Below are 21,611 nucleotides of genomic sequence, written 5' to 3' on the forward strand. Positions count from 1 at the left end.
GGAAAGGAGGGTAAAAGAGTGTGTGGCTAATGAAGGCAAATCCCAGGAGGAGTGAAGACCTATCCCAAAGTAAAGGCTACCTGTGCTCTGAATTGGGGTTCTACCATTGGAATAAAACAATGGGGTGAGCAAGCACTCATCCAGCAGCAAAGACATAACCTAAGAACAAATTTGTTTCTAAGAGTTATAAAACTGGTGCAGAGGTCTTTTTCTCTGAAATGTGAGCAAAGGTCATAGGTGATGTTGCATCATCAAGGTGGGACAGACCAACTTACCGATTTTCTCTTTTAAAGACAGCTCCCATATTCTGGGAATTACTGCTCATCATCAGCTTCCTGGGACTGAAGAGGTTCACCCAAATCACATTTGTGAGGGGTTTCAAGTTTTCATCTCTACTTGTGATAATCAGACGTGTATTTTCTGTTTGTTCTCATGGCAAAAGCCTCCTGGTGGAGTCTATATGAAAGGAGCTCTGCAGGTAAACTGTGCGAGGACACAGGCAGCCAGAGAGAGCGGAGAGCTGTAAGACCTCTGGGAGGACAATCCAGTCAATATTTTATCCCTGGTGCAAGTGCTGGACACATGGTCTTTCTGAAGAATAGAGCAATTTCCAAAGGGAAACCACAAAGGGACTCAGCTCCCTTGTCTGCCTCCTGCACCCATCTCACCCCACCCAAGCATCAGCCATCTGGATGAAGCCATAATGCAGTTGCCTGTATAAAATCATTGACTCAGAGGGTCTGCAGGTTGTTTGAGGTCCTTTGCTGAGCTGCTGTGGGAGATCCAGTCACTCAGCTTCCACTGTCTTCCCAGGCTTTGAATTGGGGGGGACTGCATCTTGTTCTGGGAATCAGCTTTGCCTGGAAGCATGCGCCCTCAGTCCCCGCAGGGCTAGCAAGCTGTTCACAGCACACAGTTTCAAAAGCATATGGGCCAAAAGTCAATGAGACTTCTTTCCTGAGTAATAAGACTGGGTTATCCAATATCAACATGCAGCTATTTCTGCAAATGTGTGACAACATGCCACAAACGTACAGAGCAGTCTTCCCAAGAAATGCCACCAATGCATTAGGCTGACTGCCATGATATTCTGGGCTAATGAACAGCAGCAAGGCAGCCTGGGATCAATGCAAGGGCTGAAGCAAGAGCAGGGGTTTTCCTGTGAGAGGCATTCTTCTCCAAATTAAAACTCTGATATTTTATACTGTGGAAGTCAGTCTTGGAAAATTGAGGATTCGTCAAGGTAAGGAACATTTTAATAGTTTAATTATGAGCCCTTTAATGTCTTTTCATAATCAGTTAATAAATACCTTAACAATAAAATTGAATTTAAGCTTTTAATAGGCTGTGTTGGATTGAACCTAAACAAAAGAATTAGCAGCTCCAGGCATTGTGCAATAACTTCTCACTGCTTGGTGCCAGGAGAAACAAAGCATTTCAAGTACATTTTTTTGTACCTCACTATAATAAACGCTTGTAATATTCCCCAATTTCTGGAGTGCAAGATGCAGATCTTATTTATCGCAGTATGTGACACATCTGGCACATGGATCAGGAAACAACTGTTTTACTTCATTTCTGTCATCACCTTCCAACAGATTTCTTTCACATTCCAATTTGGACGAGAGAACTTGGACTTTCTCTCCATAAGTTCTCCATTAACAGTTTCACAGCAACGAGCACCATTGGTTCTTTCTCCTTCCACAGCAATTAGTTACACCAAGCTGCATATTTTGACTTTTACTACAAGCGAACACGTAAAAATCGCTGGTGTTGACTCGGATCTGCTCGCAGTGCCTCCGAGGCAGGCAGGGCAGGGATGTTTGCTGACTGTCACTGCCTCTCTCCAGTGCCTCCTTCAAGTGGCATCGGTGCCTGGGTGTGCCTGGGCTGTCCCTGCAGGCAGCGTGTGCTGCATTGACAGCGTGGCTCTGGCTGTGTGGCTGAGCCTTTCCCGGCTGGAGGCAGCGCTCCGTGCCCTGCTCCGTATCAAACTGGCCAAGATGGGAGCCTTGCAAGCTGCACAAGCGACTCTGCGCTAATAAAGCTTGAAAAGCTTGAATTACACTGGAACCCACAAAAATTTTCAAATTAAAATTCCATATTTAGAGGCCCCCTGTGGGCCGTGATTTTATTTAGTTTAATCCCCTCTTGAGGCCAATTAGGTAGACACTCTTCTGCACATGCACACACTAGCACAAAAAAAATAAATATATAAGACTAGTTAAAAAGGACAGGGTAGTATATCACTCATCCGTTCAAAGACTAGAATTCTTTTCCCTTCTGTTGTCCCTGAAAATAGCATGGCTGTCAGAAATCAATAAAAGTACATGCAAACAGTCCTCATTTTTTATTTCTAGGCTGTGCTTTAACTTTTCCTTACTTCTTTCTGCAACATCTAGTAAATTTTCACTGTCGCATACTGTTTCACCAAATGTATAATAAATGCAAAACCTCCAGTGTTACTGGCAGAGAAGGGCTGGATGCCTTGTTTCTGAGCCTGGGAAGTAAAGAGGTGCTGTGAAAATAAATCCCTCAGGCAACTGATTGAAATTTATCATCGCTGCATAAAGAGCATGCAGAGGGTGGGATGGCGATGCACTGCACTCTCATAGCTGAATCCCATTAAGTCCAATAGGTTTGTTCCAGCAGGAAGCCCAAAGAAAATCTCGCTGTGTATGCACAGATTGAATTCGCCCACTCCCACAATGTTTTAGGGTGTTTTGTGTAAACAGTTGGGAAGGATCCAGCTTTCCCACTGTCACTCTTCGCATCTGAAGTGCAAACTTTGTCTTCTTTTTATCAAGTGGCAGACACCACATGCCCCATGTGAAAAGGGAGCTAATAAAATGCATGCTGAAAGTATGAAAGAAGGTCAGAGGTGATGTTTAGGTAACGAGGATTTCTCCAAGTGGGGAAAACAAAAGAACAAAGTTGATATAACTGTTACAGCTGTCTACAGCAAGGGAAAATAACAACTTGTGCTTTCACTAACCAAGTAGGTTCAGAGTCCAAAATTTTAAGCTCTCTGATCTTTGTCAGATATTTAGCAACAAAAGCACCTTTCCTGGAGGTAACACCATTGTGTTGAAGTGCTTTCAGGAGAAGGTCTGTCCTGTCTGGATGAGACAGCCACTGCAGTGTGCTCTGGATTGAGCAGACTCCTGGCATGGCTGGGGGGCTCAGGACAGAGGCAGCATGGGGGTCTGCAGAGTCTCCTGGCATATTTTGGGAGCAAACATGAGCTATGGCTGGGGGCTGCTGAGCTTCTACCGTGCTATAAGGAAAGCAACTCCTGGTATGGAAAAGGAAAAGCCAGTTTGTGAAATTCAGCAGCTCAACTGAATTTTCAGGATAAGCATCTTTCTGATTATCCAAGGGACTGCATGGAGTCTGTGCTCAGATACAGTGGCTTAAATCTTCGAGAACAACATAATGAAAGCAAGAGTTAAGGAAATGTGCCTGAAATAAATGCAATTTTATGGCACTTGGAAAGAGATCAGGGCAAAAAGTCTATTTTGTTTTACAGAGGCTCTCATCCTGTGCTCATTGCTGCAGCGTTGGAGCAGCATTTCGCTGCTCCCACATGTTGATTATTCTCTCATCTGCCACACAGGGGCAATGCATCTGCAACAACAGTCGTGTCTGGGGAGGCTCCCACTTTGCCTTTTTGGAGAGCTGCAGAGACACATGGAGGGGAGCACTTCTGCCTTCATGCTTGGTTTGGGATTTATGTTTGAGAATGTCAGGTGCAAAAAAGAAAGCTTATTAAACAAAAAAACCCAAACAAACAAACAAAAAAAAAATCCCCCACAACAAAACAAAATGAAACAAAACAAAACGAAACAAAACAAAAAACCAATAATGAATCAAATTCAACCTTTTCTTCCAGACCAAGGCTGAAGCTGCATGGGAGAAGCCTTATTCAATATATGCATTGGGTAAAAAAAAACCTCACCTAAAGGGAATAAGCTAAAAATAATAAGGTTACCATAACTTTGTGGATACTTTAAGGTATTCAACAGACATACACAGAAAATGTATATACCCATCTCTGGATCTGATTCAAATTCTGGGCAAAAATGTCTAAGAGACAAACCGAGATATGGGAAGAAATTTTGCTGCAAAAAATGGCATTTGGGAACTCAGTCACTGTATTGTAGCACAATTTTATCCTGGTCTTTCAGGAATCCATCTTTGCAGAGGGAGGAGGAGAGGGTAGAAAGCATCACCCCCACACACATACACCTGAAATCAGAGAGAAAACCATGGACTGAATTGTCAGTCTTCTCCTTTTCCCCCCACAGAGCCAGCATCTGCCTCCCATCAGACACTTTTATGCGCACAGGGATGGGTCTGGGACAGTCCCCAAACTCAGTTCGTGGGCTGAAAGAGGGAGATGATGCTGTAGTGAGATGAAGCAACAAATGCCACTAAACCTGCACCAGATTAACAGGTTTCTTTAGCTACTTGAGAGAAATTACACATCCCCTGTCTTTGTATATCTTCTCTATACATGCATAAAGTACACATAATATCAGGAGCATTAAACCTATCTGGCATAACTTTATGGCAAGAATGCAATTTCATTTTATTCAAAAACACAGCAGACCTCACACTGCCTGCTAGGACTGCAAGAACTCAAAGGTTGCAATTTACATCCAAACACTGTGCTGGTGTGAAGGTCTGCCAGGGTGCCTGGAGCGCTGCATGGACACAGAGCTGCCACCCCTCCTGTGCTAATGGTGACACTGGGACACTGAGCTCATTTGCCTGATGTTTTCTGAGGGGCATCTAATGGTGGCTGCAAAAGCAGGACAATTAACTGGAAAAGATGTTCCATCTGCAAGTTAGGGAGGCATATATTTAATTTGTTCCAAGGAGAATGCATGCACTAAGTCCTTACCCATCCCCCTCTCATGGAGAAATGAGCAGGAAGCTGCATGCTGAAATTCATTGAGTTTCCTCTACCCTGCATGTGTTATTCCCCTGGAGGGGAGAATGGGGCCCTTTAAACCTCCATAGCTCTGGGCTCTTTGAGTAATGAAGGGAACACATTTATTGGTACAAGGTTTGGTGTTTATTGATGCTACCCATTTTTCACCAGATTTAGCACTCTGTGGGGAAGGCACATGGACTTTCCAAAACACATTTTATAATCAAGCCATTTCAAGGTTTATGTGGTATAATACGTTTAACTGTTAAATTGTAAATAAAAGTCACTGCCCAATACTAAACTCCCTTCAAGACATTATAGTCAGCTACATCTTTAATTATCTGATTTATAAGCAACTCTGTTGCATGTGTTACATGCATGTGTTGTTTGTCTGACAGAGGTAGTGTGCAAAATTATCCTCCTAGAAAAGGTTGTGAGCTTAACATGCCTCTGCCTCACTGAAAAAGAGATGCCCTCAGCTGTGGAGTGTGCTCTGTGCGTCCCCATTCCCTCCCCAGCCACTGCCCTCCCTCTTGTGACAGCACAGACCCCAAGGAAGCCCCACAGCACAGGGGATTTACTCCAGAGAGCAGCCAGGAATACAGCACAGCTCTGGATGCATGGAGGAAAGGTGTTCCAGGAGGCAAAACCACGTGCATGTGCATGAAAGCACCCCCACCTCGCCCAGACATTTCCCAGACTGGATTCCTGATATAAATCAGTGGGGAATTGCCTTGCTGTGTGTAAAAACCTTGTGCTGTAGTTTAACAAAGGAGAGCCTCCTGCCCATGGCCCGGCAGGGAGCCCCCTGCACACCCAGTGGAGCTCCCCAGCTCTCCTTGAGGCCGTGCAGAGGGGTCCGTGAGGAGAATTAACCATTTCCACAATCCTGCATCCAGTGCTGATGTGGCAGTCTGGGCCTGGCACTCCCCAGCTCTCCTTGAGGCCATGCAGAGGGGTCCGTGAGGAGAATTAACCATTTCCACAATCCTGCATCCAGTGCTGATGTGGCAGTCTGGGCCTGGCACTCCCCAGCTCTCCTTGAGGCCGTGCAGAGGGGTCCGTGAGGAGAATTAACCATTTCCACAATCCTGCATCCAGTGCTGATGTGGCAATCTGGGCCTGGCACTCCCCAGCTCTCCTTGAGGCCATGCAGAGGGCTCCGTGAGGAGAATTAACCATTTCCACAATCCTGCATCCAGTGTTGATGTAGCAATCTGGGCCTGGCACTCCCCAACTCTCCTTGAGGCCATGCAGAGGGGTTCATGAGGAGAATTAACCATTTCCACAATCCTGCATCCAGTGCTGATGTAGCAATCTGGGCCTGGCAAACACTGCTAGCACAAGGAAGGCTCACAGGAGTTATTGCTCTGCCCTCATCTACCTTTTGCCTGCCAGCTTAGCACTGCCTGCTCAGAGACAGTCAAGAACTCCAACTATTTACTTGTGTGTTATTTATTCTCCACCTGAAAGCAAACCCTCTAATGGAGGAATAAATTAATAAAAACAAACCATCTCAGATTAAGGCTGAGAAACAGGTATCCCATCTGTTTTATCTAGTAAATCAAAAATCCCCAAAGACAATGAAATAGATATTTTTTTTTGCTCCTGACAGCACACCCAGATCAAGAACTTCTCATGGCAAGACAGAAACCCACAGTGGGAAGCTGTCCTTTGAAGAGATTCATTTCCTATCTGGTATTGATGTGCTCCTTAATTTATTGAACCACAGAGGAATGAGAACCTGAAGGCGGTACAAACTTTGTTCTGCTCAGGTTCTTTTGAAGAAAAGGGTTTTAGCTCCTCTTCTTTCTTGTAACTATTTCTGAAAATGGGCATCTCTGTCATGTTGTCACTGTATTGTCATGGTATAAAAGGTTCCAGGTCAGTTTAAATCTGACAGCTTGTCAATAGGTTTGCACAATAGACCTTACTCTGCTGCCCATTCCTGTTGTTCACTTTGTAGTACAAAATCTGCAGATGTTCATTTAAAGAAATAAATCAAATAACTTACTTGTAAGCATGGTCTGTGGTCCTTATTATTACTTTAAAAATCCAAAACCCAATCAATTTAATGGCAAAGCATTAAGGGGATAACCCATATAAAACATAGAGAATGGTTTAATATTTTCCCTTTTTTTTACCATTTTAGTGTTGTTCAGAGATTACAAATCTGTGCATGTGATGCTTAGAGCACAGTACAAAGGATCTTGCAAAATAAGGAAAAGGATCCTGCAAAACAGTTGAAGAAGTGAGAGGATGGAGGATGGAGGATGGAGAGTTCCACTAAGGCTTTGTCTTTCACAACATTCATAAAACTTAGTCTTATGCTGCTATTTGGGGTATTATGTTTTCCCCTAACCACCCAGGCAGTATTGACATCTTTTATCATCTGGGACCAAGGGCAGGTGTAACAATGAGTTGTCTCCCTCAGGAATGATTAACCCCTCAGAAAGAAGAAAACACAAAAGATGCTCGCTCTTTTCCCATTGCAGGAACCTTGAAAGATCAAGGGATACAGGGATACATCCTTTCTCCTATCTTCTTACCCTTCAGCCAGGTAAAAGGGAATAGACTCCAGCTGGGTTGAAAAATCATACCTCTGCAGAAGCCTGGCTATCACCTGAGCATGATCTCTTAATGTGCAAGGTCACAGCAGGGAGCTCACCCTGGCAGAAGCTGTGGAGCTTGCAAAGGCAAGGATCTCTGCAGCTTTCATCTTTCCCTGCTCTCAATGACCACGAATGTGGTGGCCATCTGGCCTCAAAACGATGCTGCTGTAGAAAAGCAACCTGTAAACAGCATATCACATTTCTTACCAACTACAATTCAACAAACAGAAGATGCAATTCAATACAGAACTCAGCAGCAGCTGGACAGCCAAGAACATGGATACTGTAATGTAATTCTTTGTATTGTTGGCATCACAAAAACATGCATTGATCTTGTACAATTTGGTACCTTTACATGTCAGTAATCTTGGGTGCTGGGCAGAGGGCATCACTACTACTCCTGCATGCCTGAAATCTCTGGATGGTGAGGACTCAGAGAGAAGGAAACCAAGGAGAAATCTCACAAATGTATGGACTTAATGCCTCCCATTTGCCTCTTTTCTGCCAGCAAGATATTAAACCTCTGAACATAAACAAAATATCTAAGAATTTTTTTAAAATTGTCCACCCTCCTCTTGCTCTCCAATGACCATTATTAATTGAAAGTCCAACATATGTTTGCATTAAAGTCTATCAGGAAGTGGTATGATCTCCACCCATCTTCAGTGGGATTTCATGGCTTTTTATCACCATGATTCTGCTCCCATTTCAGTGAGAAGTAGTTTTTCTTTTACTTGATCAAGGACAATGTTAGGTCTATACTGAGAGTTTTAAGGGAGAAAAAAAAAAAATAGCTGATTACAACAGGCTCCAGACAATAATAGTATCACTTTCTTATATTCAGAGAAGTAAAGCAAATATAAAACAAGCAACAAAAAAACTGACAAATAAAGGGGAGTTCATTCTAAGTTCAGTTCATTAAGAGTTACAACTTGATACTGTTGATTTCCCCTGAGTTCAATAAAGACAAACTCAAGAAAAAAAAGAACATAGCTATCTTTTTCCAAAAGACATGAATGAAGAAAGGTAATAATGAGATCTGACTTTATCTAATCAGTGAATAAATAGCCCCAGCCGTGCAACTTCATCCCCTGAAGTCATCAAGCTGCTGACAATCATAATGTTGCACGTAAAATTTCACGATGCTGCAGTGATGAAAACCACCTTTAAATTAGCAGGTTATCAACAGCAAGGGATTATCTTGACACACACACACACACACACACACACACACACACACACACACACACACACACACACTTAGTACACTGTGGACACTAACCACTGAGGAGTGATTACTGTCTGAGATCAAATTTCCTACATGGAGATTCCTACATGCAAGAAGAGGCTCAGAGTTTGTGCTGTATCCCATGGAGATCCCAGTACAGCTGGAGAAGCCCCAGCAGTGATTAATCTCATCCTTATCTTGGCACTGAAAGATCAGTCCCATTGTCTAACACAGCTGTCTAGCTCCACTTAAGACACTGCATGGTACCCAAGACACCCCCTGGGGCTGGCAGCTGTGACATGGGACCCTGGGGACAGCCATGTCTGCCTTAAGCAGAATCTGAAAGCTGGCAGGATGGATATCTGTGGGCAATTCAAGCACCTCAAGTGACTAAAGTTAACCAACAGACCCCCTTTACTGGTGTCCATGAGGACACATAACTGTAAATGATCAAGTTAAGCTGTCTTATTCTTGAACTTTTTCCATCAAAGTTAGATGGAATTACCATAGATCTAAAAGTCAATAATCTTAGCCAATAACTAGGGTTATCAGGGTTATTAATAACTAAATAACCCCATTTCTGAGTGCGTAACAATTGGTCCTTCCCTTCATCAGGTAAACAAGTAAAACAACCCAGATGCTATAGTATTTGCAGCCACCTTGGTATCTTGTCCCAGTCACAAAAAAGCCTCGACAGACCCAGCTCTTCACAATCTTCACTAAATGCTTATTATTTGGGGAGTAGAAATAAATTCATATAACAGGAAAAAATTGATACAGCTGAAAAAAAAAATCTCTTCCAGTTTCAGCAAAATCTTTGATACTCTCTACTTCTATCAGCAATCTGAGTCCACCTTATGCCTCTGACCACACATTCTTAATACCTTAGTGAAAAGAGCAGAATGTCTCAGTTCAGTTTCCAAAAGATTAATATAAACATAATCTATGGGCACTTTTGGTGGCAGACGCCAAACACAATTTGAGTTTATTTGGGAATTTGGGAAAATTACTCTTGTCTCTACTACTACTGTTCCCTTCAAACCAAATTGGAAGTAGATTGCAGAGATACTTTTGCCATATCTGGTCCACACACAAATGGAGGACAAGCACTTCTCATCATAGCATAACATTGAAGAATATGTTGAATTTAAGGATAAAAGGTTTTGGGTTTGAAAGGGGTTTAAAGATACCGTTGTAAACAGTGTTGCAAATAATCCACAGAACTCACCTTTGGCACACGAAGCCCTTGAGTGGCAAGTGGTTGGTGAGGTGACACATAGGCTTGAGAGGTGACACTCAGGCTTCACCTGACATACTCAATTCCAGGTACCTGGTTTTGGCCTTACTCAAAGGCTTAGGAATGCTTTTTGTATTTCATATTCATGCACACATGCAAGAGCCTGACAATACTGAAACACGAAAGAAAATGCAAGGTTATCTCAAGGAATAAAGTGAGGATTACTAGACCAAAGTTGCCAATATGTTTGGAAAACAGACACCCACACTTGGAGAAAATACATGTCTGACATAAATAGTTCATCTAAAATATACCATGAGCCAGTACTCAAGGGCAATTAATGAAACGTGCAAGATTTCTTTCCTAGAAATGGAAAATGATCTTAAAAGAAATACCAACATGCATGACAACATTTTTGTAAAGCTGGTAGGCATATACTGCATTGCAGATGACAAAGACTATCTGCAAAGCACACCTATTCATCTTTAAATTTAACCACTACCCTAAGGAATCCATGCAGAATCAGATGTAAATTTAGTAGTGGTATGGATGGTGTGAGTGAAATATGTTCACAAGTGACATCTTGGAAATACATGAAGTAAAATTTAATATATTATGGAGAATAAAGTCTTTTGCACTTTAGCAACCTGATCCAAGCCCTGAAGACAAAAGAAATATTCCCATTCACTTGTGTGAATGCTGGACCAGATTGATACTGAGAAAATAACAGACCATATGTTTCTGATTCCACTGGTCTTTGGGTGGTGAAGAACAGACACTTCTTTGACTGAGAAAGTACTAGGACTCTCAAAGAGAGCAATCCCTGATTTACTCCATTCTGGGGAGAGTGTGACCTGCCCTTGAGTGCATGCTTTCTTAACTCCTTAACACATGGCACTAAGTAAATCCTGCAGAAAAGCTGCTGAACTTGCACATGCAGTAACTTCTAAAGTAAACTCCATGGCTGCCAAAAAGTGTATGAGAAGTCAGGAATAACTTACAATATGGCAGGTGTTACAGTGCAATAAGGGCATATCTTAGGTACATTATAAAACACAGACTGAAGTGGTTCCAGGATACAAGAGTTATTACAATACAGACTGTGTGGTTGCTATTTAGATTAAATTCCTCCTACCATGTCTTCAAACCAATTTTTTCCCCTTTATTTGCTCCATTCACCACATTTAGGTGCCACCATCTTGGATTTCCTTCTCAGTAGAGGAAATCCCCACTTCTCAGCACGAAACCTGAAAAGCTTTCAGTCTTAGAAGGAGCTGCTGAGCTGACATCCTACAGGCAGGTAACCTAAGCCACATGGAAATACGAACCATTCACAGCCTTCAAGACCTTCACAGTGGGCCAAGCTCAAAACCTGAGCCAGCACCATTAATACCTCAAGCAGCAGACAGCACCAGTTAGTGGGGAAGTAGGAAGTCAAGGAAGTGGGGAGCATTGACAAAGCACCAAAGAATTGGTGTGCATTAAAGCACCACTCTTGGAAAAGAGATGCTCACATTAGTTCTGCACATGCTGGTACATCTCCACAACAGTGTTGATCCAGGAGATGCTGACTTTGTCCTGAGAGCAGGGTGCTGCCTCCCAGTTAATCAGACCTGTCTCCTGTAGGATGCTGCCCCTGACTAATGAACCTTGTTTCCCAGCCCCCTGCAGCATCACTCCTGTGCAGCAACACAGACTCCACCAAGTTGGCACACCTCAGTATGTGTGGATAGCACATCTCTATGTAGGGCATATGCTCTGCCATCCCCAAAGTCCAGGTTTTGGGGGAACTCTTGAATCAATTCAGAAGGACTTCACAGCTTTAAGAATCTGACTTTTAGGCCCTTTCAAAAAATCTCACACTAGATCTTACAAAACTGACAGTATTCACATATGCATTAGGACTTCAAAAAGAATTCCTTCAAGAAATAAACCCCAACCTTTCATCAAGCCAAGGCTCCATCCTGCAACAGCAAAATCCATAAGCCAGGACCACTTTTTCTCATCTCTAATGTAAACGAAGAAGAGATTTGGAAAGAGCTGCAGGCAGGATTTTGCTTCGCAGGAGGAAATCCAAGATGGTGGCTGCAAAGTGACAGATTCCTGCTTGTGCTGTTTAATTTCTGCTGAACCAAATGATCCTGTTTAACAAGCCTGGCATTAACATAAAGTGGCCTCTTGCACCCAGATGGCCTCATGTTTTTGGATCCGTAGCACAGGTATCATGAGAATCACTCTTCAGTTTCTGTAAAAGGTAGAAAGGATGTGGAATTATAAAGCACAAGTTTTCTTCTTAAACATGGAGCTAGTCTCCAATTTATAAAAAAATTCGATTTTTTCCATTTATTGATAGCAAAACTGCAGATCTGCAGATCTGCAGGTTTGTTGTCTTTATTTGTTTTATTTCTCAAGGAAGCAGAACTCTTTCCCCTCCCACCACACCCCTAAATGAATGCAAGGATGTGACTCCACGGGGCTTGTTTGGGGAGGAAGGCTGCTTGTTTATTGAAGCCACTGAGGTGGTCATTCCTTCTGTGGTCATTCCTTCAGAAGGTCATTCCTTCCTTTTTCCTTCTCCTTGTTGGAGATTATTCCTCATTGGCACCTTTCTTCTGTCAGAGATCTGTTCTGTTTGGCGTCTCCTCACACATTTTTCACTTTGCATTGCAGCACATCACATAACAGCTGAACCACAGAGCAGAGACACAATCAGCTCTGGAGGGTGGCTCCCTTCTCATCCAGCATTTCAGCTTCACTTGGCTTGTGATCAGTAGCCATTGACTCTCTAACAGAGAGATGGACTCTCTTATGCTCTTTCTGCCCTACTCCCCTTTTTTAAATCTTCCATTGTGCCAAAAAAAACCCCAAACTTTGAAAGGTATTTGGAAGCTTTTTGATTTCAACATTTTTAAAGGTGTTGGGCTGGGACTTTCCCCAAAAATAGCAATAGTTAAGTTAGCTAGCTATCATGTTTTAAATGTTTGTTATATTTTTTAAGAGGTTTTTTCCCTTCCTTCTGAAATGTGCCAGAAATATGGGGTTTCTGTTCTAAACAGTGGTTCCCTTCACTTTTATTGTCCTGTTTTCAGTAGGAACAGTAATTTAGGAAGACAGGAAAGAGGCAGAGTAAATAGTAAGCACAATCAGGGATGATTTCCTTTGTCTTCCCTTAAAAAATAAGTCTTATTTATTTCTGACTTTCTGTAACGAATAGCTAAAAGCATCCTATACAACAGATATATGCTAAAAGCATATATCCAACAGATATATCTTGAAGTGTGACAACCTGTTCAACCTAGTGGGACTTTATCTTTTAGTTAGGCACTAGAAGACAAGTGTCAGTGCCTGCAAGCAGCTGTGTACAGATGGTGATGCACTGAACCCACCCAGGACAGTTTGAGCTGCAAAGCAAACAGTGAATCCATTTGGGAGTATAAACACTTTTTTTTTTTTAAATTCCTTCTAATTTTCACTCATCCTGGGAAATTTTAGCCCTCAGTGAGCTTCAAAAGTCAAATCAGGCAAGCAGGACACTGCTTATTTTTCAACTCAAAGTGATGAAGGGTGGAGAAAGGATTTGTCATCGCACTAAGTTCTGGGAAGGGCTTTGGGTCCCAAACATTGTAGTCAGTGAAGAGGGATGGCAACTCCCATCTCAAATTGCAGGTATGTGAAAGCGTTCTTTGGAAAAGATCTCTTCTCTCTCCATGACTTTGGAAAGAACCCAGGTGATGAAGACAGATATAGATAGACAACAGCTGTAGGGGAAAAAAATCCTGGTTTTTTTTTTTTCATCTTTTTTATCAATCATTGCTGTACAGGGGAAAAAGCTCACACACACATGTACACACAGACACACAGAGTCCCCGCTGGACACAGAACAAGAATTATATCCCATGAAACACATAAGACCTCTGTGTGACCCGGACCAGAACTTAAATGTGCTACAAGTGCATAAATAGTTATATGTTTTACACAGAAAATATATAAGTGTTTGACAGCATCAGGTACATAACTCAGCTTTGCAGCTTTTCATTCATGCTACCACTGTGTTTTTAGAGCAAACTGGTGTCCTTGCACGCCAGCCATATGCGTGTCAGGAAAATTGTGACTCAGTTTAGCTTGGTGCAACTTGCACTGAATATGTGTTTAGGGAGCTGTTGCAGGAGGAAGAGAGCCTCATACTCCAGGCTAAGGCTGGGATTGTGTGTCATCTGACTTGGCAGCTCTGGGGCATTAACTGGCATCACATATCAGGTTAGATTAATAATCCACCACTGGGTTCTGCTTGAGCAGATCTGTGCGCCCAAGCTAGGGATCAGTTGACAAACCTGGAGTCCCAGGGGAAAAGGAATAGTTGCTTTGTGATCAGCAGGATGGCACTTGCACCACGAGATGTTCAGACCTAATGCCTGGATCTACCGTGAATTAGAAGCTACATCTGGAAAACAGCAGTACAAGTCCAGCTCTCCAGGGATGCCCATGGCAATGAAAGCAGGCTTGGATGACAAAATGACAGATACTGGCAACTGGGATGAGATATTACCAAAATGGGAGAAAAACTTAAAGGATATAAAAATACCTGCTTTTTTTAACAAGATACTCCAAGAGACTGGGAAAACTTTCCCTCACTCCAAACAAGTCGGGAATTACCTAGTAGGCAAAATGATCAACAAGGGCTCCTTTGCCAAGGTGATGGAGGGACTGCACATCCCCACGGGGGAGAAGGTAAGCTTGTAAGGAGAGGGGAACGGAATCACAAGTAACCTCACACTAATTTATGGCAGAAAACTTCAGATTGCTTAATCTGAAAACCACAATCTACTCAGTGAATTATCCTCTGAACCTTATCCTCATAAATTAACCTCATAAATTCAGTTTATTGAGTATAATCAATCACATGTGTGAATATGTACTGAGTGCAACTATTTTCACAATTATAAAATATAGACAACAAAGATATCCTCCTGCTGAAAGAGAAAAGGATGCTGGCATAAAGACAATTTCAAATCTGCTTTGCCTAATACTCCTCATTCAGCAATTAGTGCCATGCGTCTTTAAAGTTATGGAAGTTATGGACAACACTGACTGAAAAGCCAACCACTACAACAGCAAATACTTATATATGGCAGGACATGGATAGCATTAGTTATCTCCAGATATCTCAGTTGGTCTAAAATAACACACCACTAGACCCAGTGTGGAAAGGTGGGTTACTCTCAAGTGACTTTTTGGCTTTTACTTTTCTTGTGTCTTCAGTAGCTACACTGTCTGACTAGCTCCCCAAACTGCAATGAGTTCAACCCCAGCCCATAATAGCCAGTACCTGGAATGGCTTTTAGACTAAGAAGGGAGCATGTTAGGAAAAAAAGGTGGTATGTTTCTGATGCAGTTACAAGTCAAATATGAAGGGATTTTAATTTTTCAGAATATTTCATATATCCATCTTTATTAATGCAATGAGAATGACAGATATGACAGACTTCAGCCTTCTTGTTTTGGCCTTAAAGAGAAATAAAAAGAACATTTTTCCATCAGGGATATCTCCCTCTGTGATTCTGATTATCAACACCATGTCCAAAAAAGCCTTTCCCCCATGTCATCCTATTCCATATCCTCCTGAAAACCAATCCTTGTTGCAAAGCTTGCTGCTAATTTGCAAATATCCTGCCATTTAGGTAGCTATAAAAGTCATTGACAAGAGGAAAGCCAAGCAGGATTACTACGTTTCAAAAAACATGAAGCGTGAGCCGCGGATACACCAGATGATTCAGCACCCCAACATTGTTCAGCTCTATGAGACCCTGGAGACCGACAACTCCTATTACATGGTGATGGAGCTGTGCCTCGGTGGGGACCTCCTGGACAAAATTTGTGACAAAAAGAGGCTGGTGGAACAGGAAGTAAGGAGATACACCAGGCAAATTCTGTCTGCAGTAGAGCACCTGCATTGCCAGGGGATTGTTCACAGGTAAGATGTTTCTCTTCTTTCCGACAGTAAGAAAAGGAAGCTTGCAAGAACATGGAGTGCTTTTCTTCACCAAGAGCATTTCTTTATTTTTTCATCATTAAAACAGGGATTAGAAAGAAGACTATGTTCTCTCAGCTCATATTAACAAAATATTTTATTCTCAGCAGTGGTTAGTACTGTTATGAGTTGTTATGAACTCCTTGGGCAGTAAAGTAGAAAAGATTCTTATCCCAGGGACAAGAACTGATGAGCACAACAAACCAATACTTTGTCACAATTATCTTGGAATTAGTTAATGACAAATGTGTATCTAATTCAAATATTTCAGTGTGGCTAGGCATATAAATATTGTTGTTCTTTGGTTAGCCACAACATATCGAAATAACCATACATCAGTCAGAAGTGAAATCCAAGCAATCACAGCCCACTGCTTGTCACGAGGACACGTCCTGCAGATCCGGGTCTGTGACAGGCTGATGACTCTCCCTGTTGGCTTTTGCATTACGAGGACAGATCATGACTTCAGTCACTGCTAGAGAAACCTGAGCAGCCCACACAAGGAGAGCTGATCTTCCCCCCTGTCAGGGATCTTGGCACATGAGCCAAGAGCAGCAGAATGAGACTTCCATTTTAGCTGGAAGAATAGGCAAGACACAGTTATTTTCCCACCGTTTTTCTGTTTTACTTAATGATTCACAGTCAATCAGATTCTTAATTTTAAATGGTAAAGGCACTCACCAAGAAAGCCCAGAGGATCTAAAAAGTAATCCAGTTGACTGCATCGTTACAGCAACCATGAAACAAATACACTGTAAATGTGATGTCTCAGCATTTACAAGTGCTTTGTGACTCGAAATGCTTGCAATCCAGCACTTCATTACACTGGGTTTGTCAATTAACAAGGAATGGTCAAGAAAGAAATAGTCAGTATCTGACCTAGAGAATTTAAAGGAACAACAAAAACCCCCAGAAAACAAGCCCAAGGAGCTTCACCCATTTAGTCCTGGCTGACATCTCTGACTTGCTGGTTCCCTTACTAATCTATTTTACAGCAGTTCTTCAATGCTCACGATCATAACATTTATGTTCTTTCCATGATGACATTCACCATTAATTTCTCAAATCCTGTTCCCATCTTTTTGTTTGGAATAATTCTTGACAGAGAGCTGGAGACTAAGCCTGACTTCTTGCCCTACTTCTTCCTTTTTCTGTTGTTCAGGCTTTGTTGGAAAAGCTTCGTGAGAGAGAAGAACTTTGCTGTGTACCCTGAGAGTAGGCAGGTACAATGTAGCGTGGGCTCCTCCGGTGACTTGATTTACTATCAAACTGCCCTTACCAAAGGAAAATTCATCCCTGGCTCTCCAGCACTTTGTCATAGGGTTTATGAATTTCCATGGTCTGCCAGGAGCCCAGTCACAGGTGTAGGTTCAGTCAGCTTTACTGCAACTCCTGACCTGCTGCTAGCTTTGAGATTCAGAGCTGTGGCCTTGACCTCTTACCAGAAGCAGGTTGGGAAGGATCTGGAAGGGCTTCCCTGCTCAGCTCCAGCTGCAGTGATTTATTGCAATTTGCTGCAGAGGTTAAACCAGCAAGGATAATTTTGAGTGTATCCTCTTCTGAAAAGAAGGCATCAATGTTTCCAGAAAGATGAGTGAAGAAGTAGGAAAGTTACCCAGTCTGGTTTTCCTATCTAAGCATTGAGCAAAGCTCAACTCCTTGCACTGCTTTAACACAAGGAAAGGAGGAAACAGCTGCTGATCCATGGGGAGGGTCCTGGTAGAATGACACCAGTTATGAGTTCATGAGGTGGATAATTGTGTGCCAATTCTTGGGTCTATGCCGATAACTGAGGTGTCTGCTGATTGTAGGGCCTCATCCCTAAACTCATCACTTCGGAATGTGCTAATTTAATTCACTTTTCTCAAAAGTGTCTTGTGGGCATTCCTAATTTTTAACTCTGCATGTATCTCAGAAAAACTATGTTTTCTACTGTCTTAACAATATACCTGATGAAAAATTGGCCAAATTCGTAGCTGTTTTTAGTCCAAATTGATATCTCAACAGAAATTTGACACTGTATTCAGACAGCTATTTGGTTTCTTAACCTTTGCTTCTCCAATTCATCACTTAAATCAGCACTGATGCAACAAATCCTTACAGGTTAAATCGAGGTAAATTTCAGAGTAAGGGTAGTAACCTTTCTTGTCCATACAAGATCATGGCTGATCTTTTCTCACAGTCGCCAAAATGACCCAGAGGACAGAGCATCAACCCCCAGCATTTTCCTGTGCCAGATATAAGAAGTCTCAGGCACAAGATCTGGCTCAACAGCTCCACAAGCTAACACTCATCAGCTGAGCTCTGCTTACTATCCCTGTGCCTGCTCTGGACACGGCCAAGTGGTGAGGTAATGCATCAGAGCTTAGAAACCTCAAATAAAGATGTGTAAGCTGAATCCCACTGCCTTGCAACCGGACTGGGGCAGGGCGTGCGCAGGCAGCCACCAGCCCCTGCAGCTGGCGCGCGCGAGGTGACAGCAACTCGCTTGTTTGTACAGCTCCTCATTTTTCCTGGCTGCTTTTCCTGGATATTTTCCCTTCCCTCATATAAAAATGTCATGTATCCCTTTGAATCCCTACTGAACCAAAGTCCTGGAGAAACATCACAAGCTGCCCTCTAGGCTCTCTCTCTCTCCGAAGTCCCCATGGGAATGAGGAGGAAAGAAATCATGGTGTTGCTTAAATTTACAGCATTCCTTGGAAAGTTTCCTTTCGGAAAAAAAAGAGAACATGATGTATCTTTCATGTAAGATAACTTCTGACATTACGTAAGCTTTCATAGTGACCATTATCAGGATTTTCAGGCGAGAAAATCTACATTTTTATTAACACTGTGAGCAGTCAGCTCAGCCTATAGAACAGCAGTTGTAGCAGTCCAACATAACATTATTTAATGGCAGTGAGTAAAAGTCATCAGAGTGCACTGTAGGGTGATAAATCTGATAGAGATTTCAGATTTGCAGAAGCCTGAAACACAAATAGTTTTAAACTGCAGCATTTCAGTGCATAGAGTTGTGACACAGGTAGGCTACGAACAAATTTACTTTAATTCTACATCCCAGCTTTTGGGGACTGGCTAATTTGCCACTCCAGAAAACATGCTATTCAAATTAAAAATATTAAAGAAACATCACTAAAACCATCCCCATTCTCAGCCTGGGGCAGCAGAGGGTTTTGAATGCAATGCTGTCCCATCCAGAGTTAAAAGGATGCTGCCCTAAACCCACCCATCCTGACCTCCTCCAGGCTTGATCCCCTCCAGCAATGCAGTGCTGATCATGCAGCACCAGGCCATCCAGCCCTTGTTCCTTGTTCCCATCACTTCTTTTGCTTTGTCCTCCAAGGTCTTTCCCAGAGCTCACAAAAGCACTTCACAACTTCAGAGCAGGTGGGAGGCAAATCCAGGACTTAGCAAAGCATCACAGGCTCTTTGACTGGCTCCCTGCTCTGAAATTACACTGGCTGAGGACTCCTCCATGATGAAAAATATTTCATTTACCACTGCAGGCACTCCCCACAGCGAGGCACTATTCTGGTTTTTGCTTTTAATTTGGAAATATGTAAATGTTCACACAAGTACCTGAGCCAGCATTTTTCTTGCAGCTTGAATTACATCCTCCTGGTGGGGTGGCTGATACTGGTTGATCCCGTTTACACAAACAGCACTGAAGATGTCTCCACTTTCAGGGTAGCTGTCTCCATCACAGCTTTGGTACATCTCCCTTCTTCTTCAAGCCAGGCGAACCTCACTTTCCAGTTCCTCTCTCATCCTTCACATTTCCCAGGCACGATTTGCTTGCAAAGAAACAGAGAAATATTCAGCAGTGCCATGTACTTGAAAAAGCCAAAAGAACTGTGGTCCAATATGTGCAACTTTTTTACTCAAAAGAAGAAATAAATTCAATTCATTTTAAGAAAAGTCTAAATCAATAGAACAGATGTTTCCTAAACTTAATACTTTATTTAAAATATATATTCATAAAATATGCCCTGAAATACAGACGCAGTTTCCATTTTTCTGACTGAAACCTTCAGGAAGGAATAAGGAACTTGTTACAATTGTAGGCAGAGCTTTGCAGAACTACTGTTATAATTTCGATCAAATTTTTCCCAAAACTATCTGCAAATGTTTATCTGGGAAATCAGGCATCCTAAAGTTTGTTTCTGTCTTAATTTCAGGGACCTAAAAATTGAAAATTTTCTTCTTGATGAGAACAACAACATCAAAATCATTGGTACGTGCACCATTATCTTTGAGGGTTGTTTTCTGCTTTTTTTGTGTGCACAGCTTCAGCTACTGTTCAAACACCATACTTGATGAGTGAGCTTGTGATTATTCAGTAAACAATATTTGAGCTTTTAGAATGAATTCAAGTTATGAAGTATACCTAAACATTTGGTTATTTGAAGTTTGGGTGAAATGTATTTTTAGGAGAACGAGGAAAACAATTTTGCCTATTGTTCTCCCTTGTGTATTGTTGGTAAACCAAGAAACAATTACAGCTTTTATGTGTAGAAAGCTGTTCCTAGCAGAAGTGATTTGTGGACAAAGAAGTAAATCTTCTGGGGTGAAACACAGGTATGGACACATTAGTTTCTGTTTAGTCTTACTTCAGCTATAGACCTCATCATTTGGTATGTGTTAAAAAAAAAAAAAGTTTGGTCACTAACAAAAATCTTGCTAGGCCTGTGAAGCAAACATTTATAAAAATGAGAGAATTTGCACCAAGCAGTTAACACAGCTCAGAGAAACATTAATTTTATTCTATGGAAACCTCACAGAAAAATCCCTACAAGGGATGCTAAATCTTAGAGAAGCCACATGTTTAAGCCAGTGTTTCCCAAACTTTTAAAAGCTTAACACCTCTGAGAAAAAAAGGCACCAACTCTTCACCCCTGTTTTATAGCCAGCCAGTCCTCTACAATCACACCTTTCTCTTTCCTCCCCCTTGCACACATGCACATACACAGAGAAAAACACTTAAGTTAGCACTTTTCCCCCCACATTTACCATGGGCTAAAGCACACAGAGCTGAGCCCAATGTCATAGCTCATTAAGCCATGCTAATGTGCCTGTGTTCTTAAGCTCATGCAGTCAACAGAGCTCATGCAGTCAAACCAAAATAATTTAATTAAAACCAAAATAATTAAACCAAGATCAACCAAAACAGGTCCATGGATGGGTAACTCCACTGCAAGGCCCCTGCTAATTCATGGCATGTTTATTCAAACTCAAATTCACATCTGTGGCTGAGACATCATTAGATGCTACAACTAGCTGCTGGTTTTGTCTTTCTCCTATCTTTGGATAACTGGTAAAGTTAAAGTAATTTGAAAAGAGACCAAAACTTATTTGCCTTTGGCTTTGTTACCATCAGATTTTGGACTGAGCAATACTGCAAGATTTGAGGGTCTCTCCCAGGAGCTGTTACATACCCAGTGTGGAAGTCCAGCTTATGCTGCCCCAGAACTCCTTGCTCATAAGAAATATGGTCCAAAGGTAGATGTCTGGTCCATGTAAGTAGATGTAAAAATGTACTTATTGAAACGCTCTCAGCACAGATTGGT

General features: G+C 42.1%; 1 protein-coding gene and 1 long non-coding RNA gene across 3 annotated transcripts in view; one reads left to right on the forward strand and one right to left on the reverse strand.

The window, feature by feature from the left end:
* The window catches only part of LOC134416649 (uncharacterized), a 90,859-nt gene that overhangs the window by 18,472 nt on the left and 50,776 nt on the right, over window positions 1-21,611 (reverse strand). The window contains exons 3-4 of one of the 2 annotated variants that reach the window (XR_010027308.1): window positions 19,624-19,838; window positions 16,620-16,866 (exon numbers count right to left, since the gene is read on the reverse strand). This is a non-coding gene — a long non-coding RNA (uncharacterized LOC134416649). Of the gene's footprint in view, window positions 1-16,619; window positions 16,867-19,623; window positions 19,839-21,611 lie in introns of those variants that run through there. The other variant, XR_010027309.1, reaches the window with a different exon arrangement.
* LOC134416648 (hormonally up-regulated neu tumor-associated kinase homolog A-like) lies at window positions 14,320-21,564 on the forward strand. Its single transcript, XM_063153402.1, has 4 exons — window positions 14,320-14,741; window positions 15,692-15,984; window positions 20,223-20,278; window positions 21,422-21,564. The coding sequence occupies exons 1-4, from the start codon at window positions 14,409-14,411 to the stop codon at window positions 21,562-21,564; spliced, it is 825 nt and encodes a 274-aa protein (XP_063009472.1). The 5' UTR covers window positions 14,320-14,408.

This window comes from Melospiza melodia, chromosome 3, assembly GCF_035770615.1.
Source record: "Melospiza melodia melodia isolate bMelMel2 chromosome 3, bMelMel2.pri, whole genome shotgun sequence".
Lineage (NCBI taxonomy): Eukaryota > Metazoa > Chordata > Aves > Passeriformes > Passerellidae > Melospiza > Melospiza melodia.

Coding starts and splice junctions, on each gene's coding strand:
- LOC134416648 (XM_063153402.1), top strand. CDS start 14,409: ATGTTCAGACCTAATGCCTGGATCTACCGTGAATTAGAAGCTACATCT. Junction 15,985..20,222: donor TGCCAGGGGATTGTTCACAG/GTAAGATGTTTC, acceptor TCTTAATTTCAG/GGACCTAAAAATTGAAAATT. Junction 20,279..21,421: donor CAACAACATCAAAATCATTG/GTACGTGCACCA, acceptor TGTTACCATCAG/ATTTTGGACTGAGCAATACT.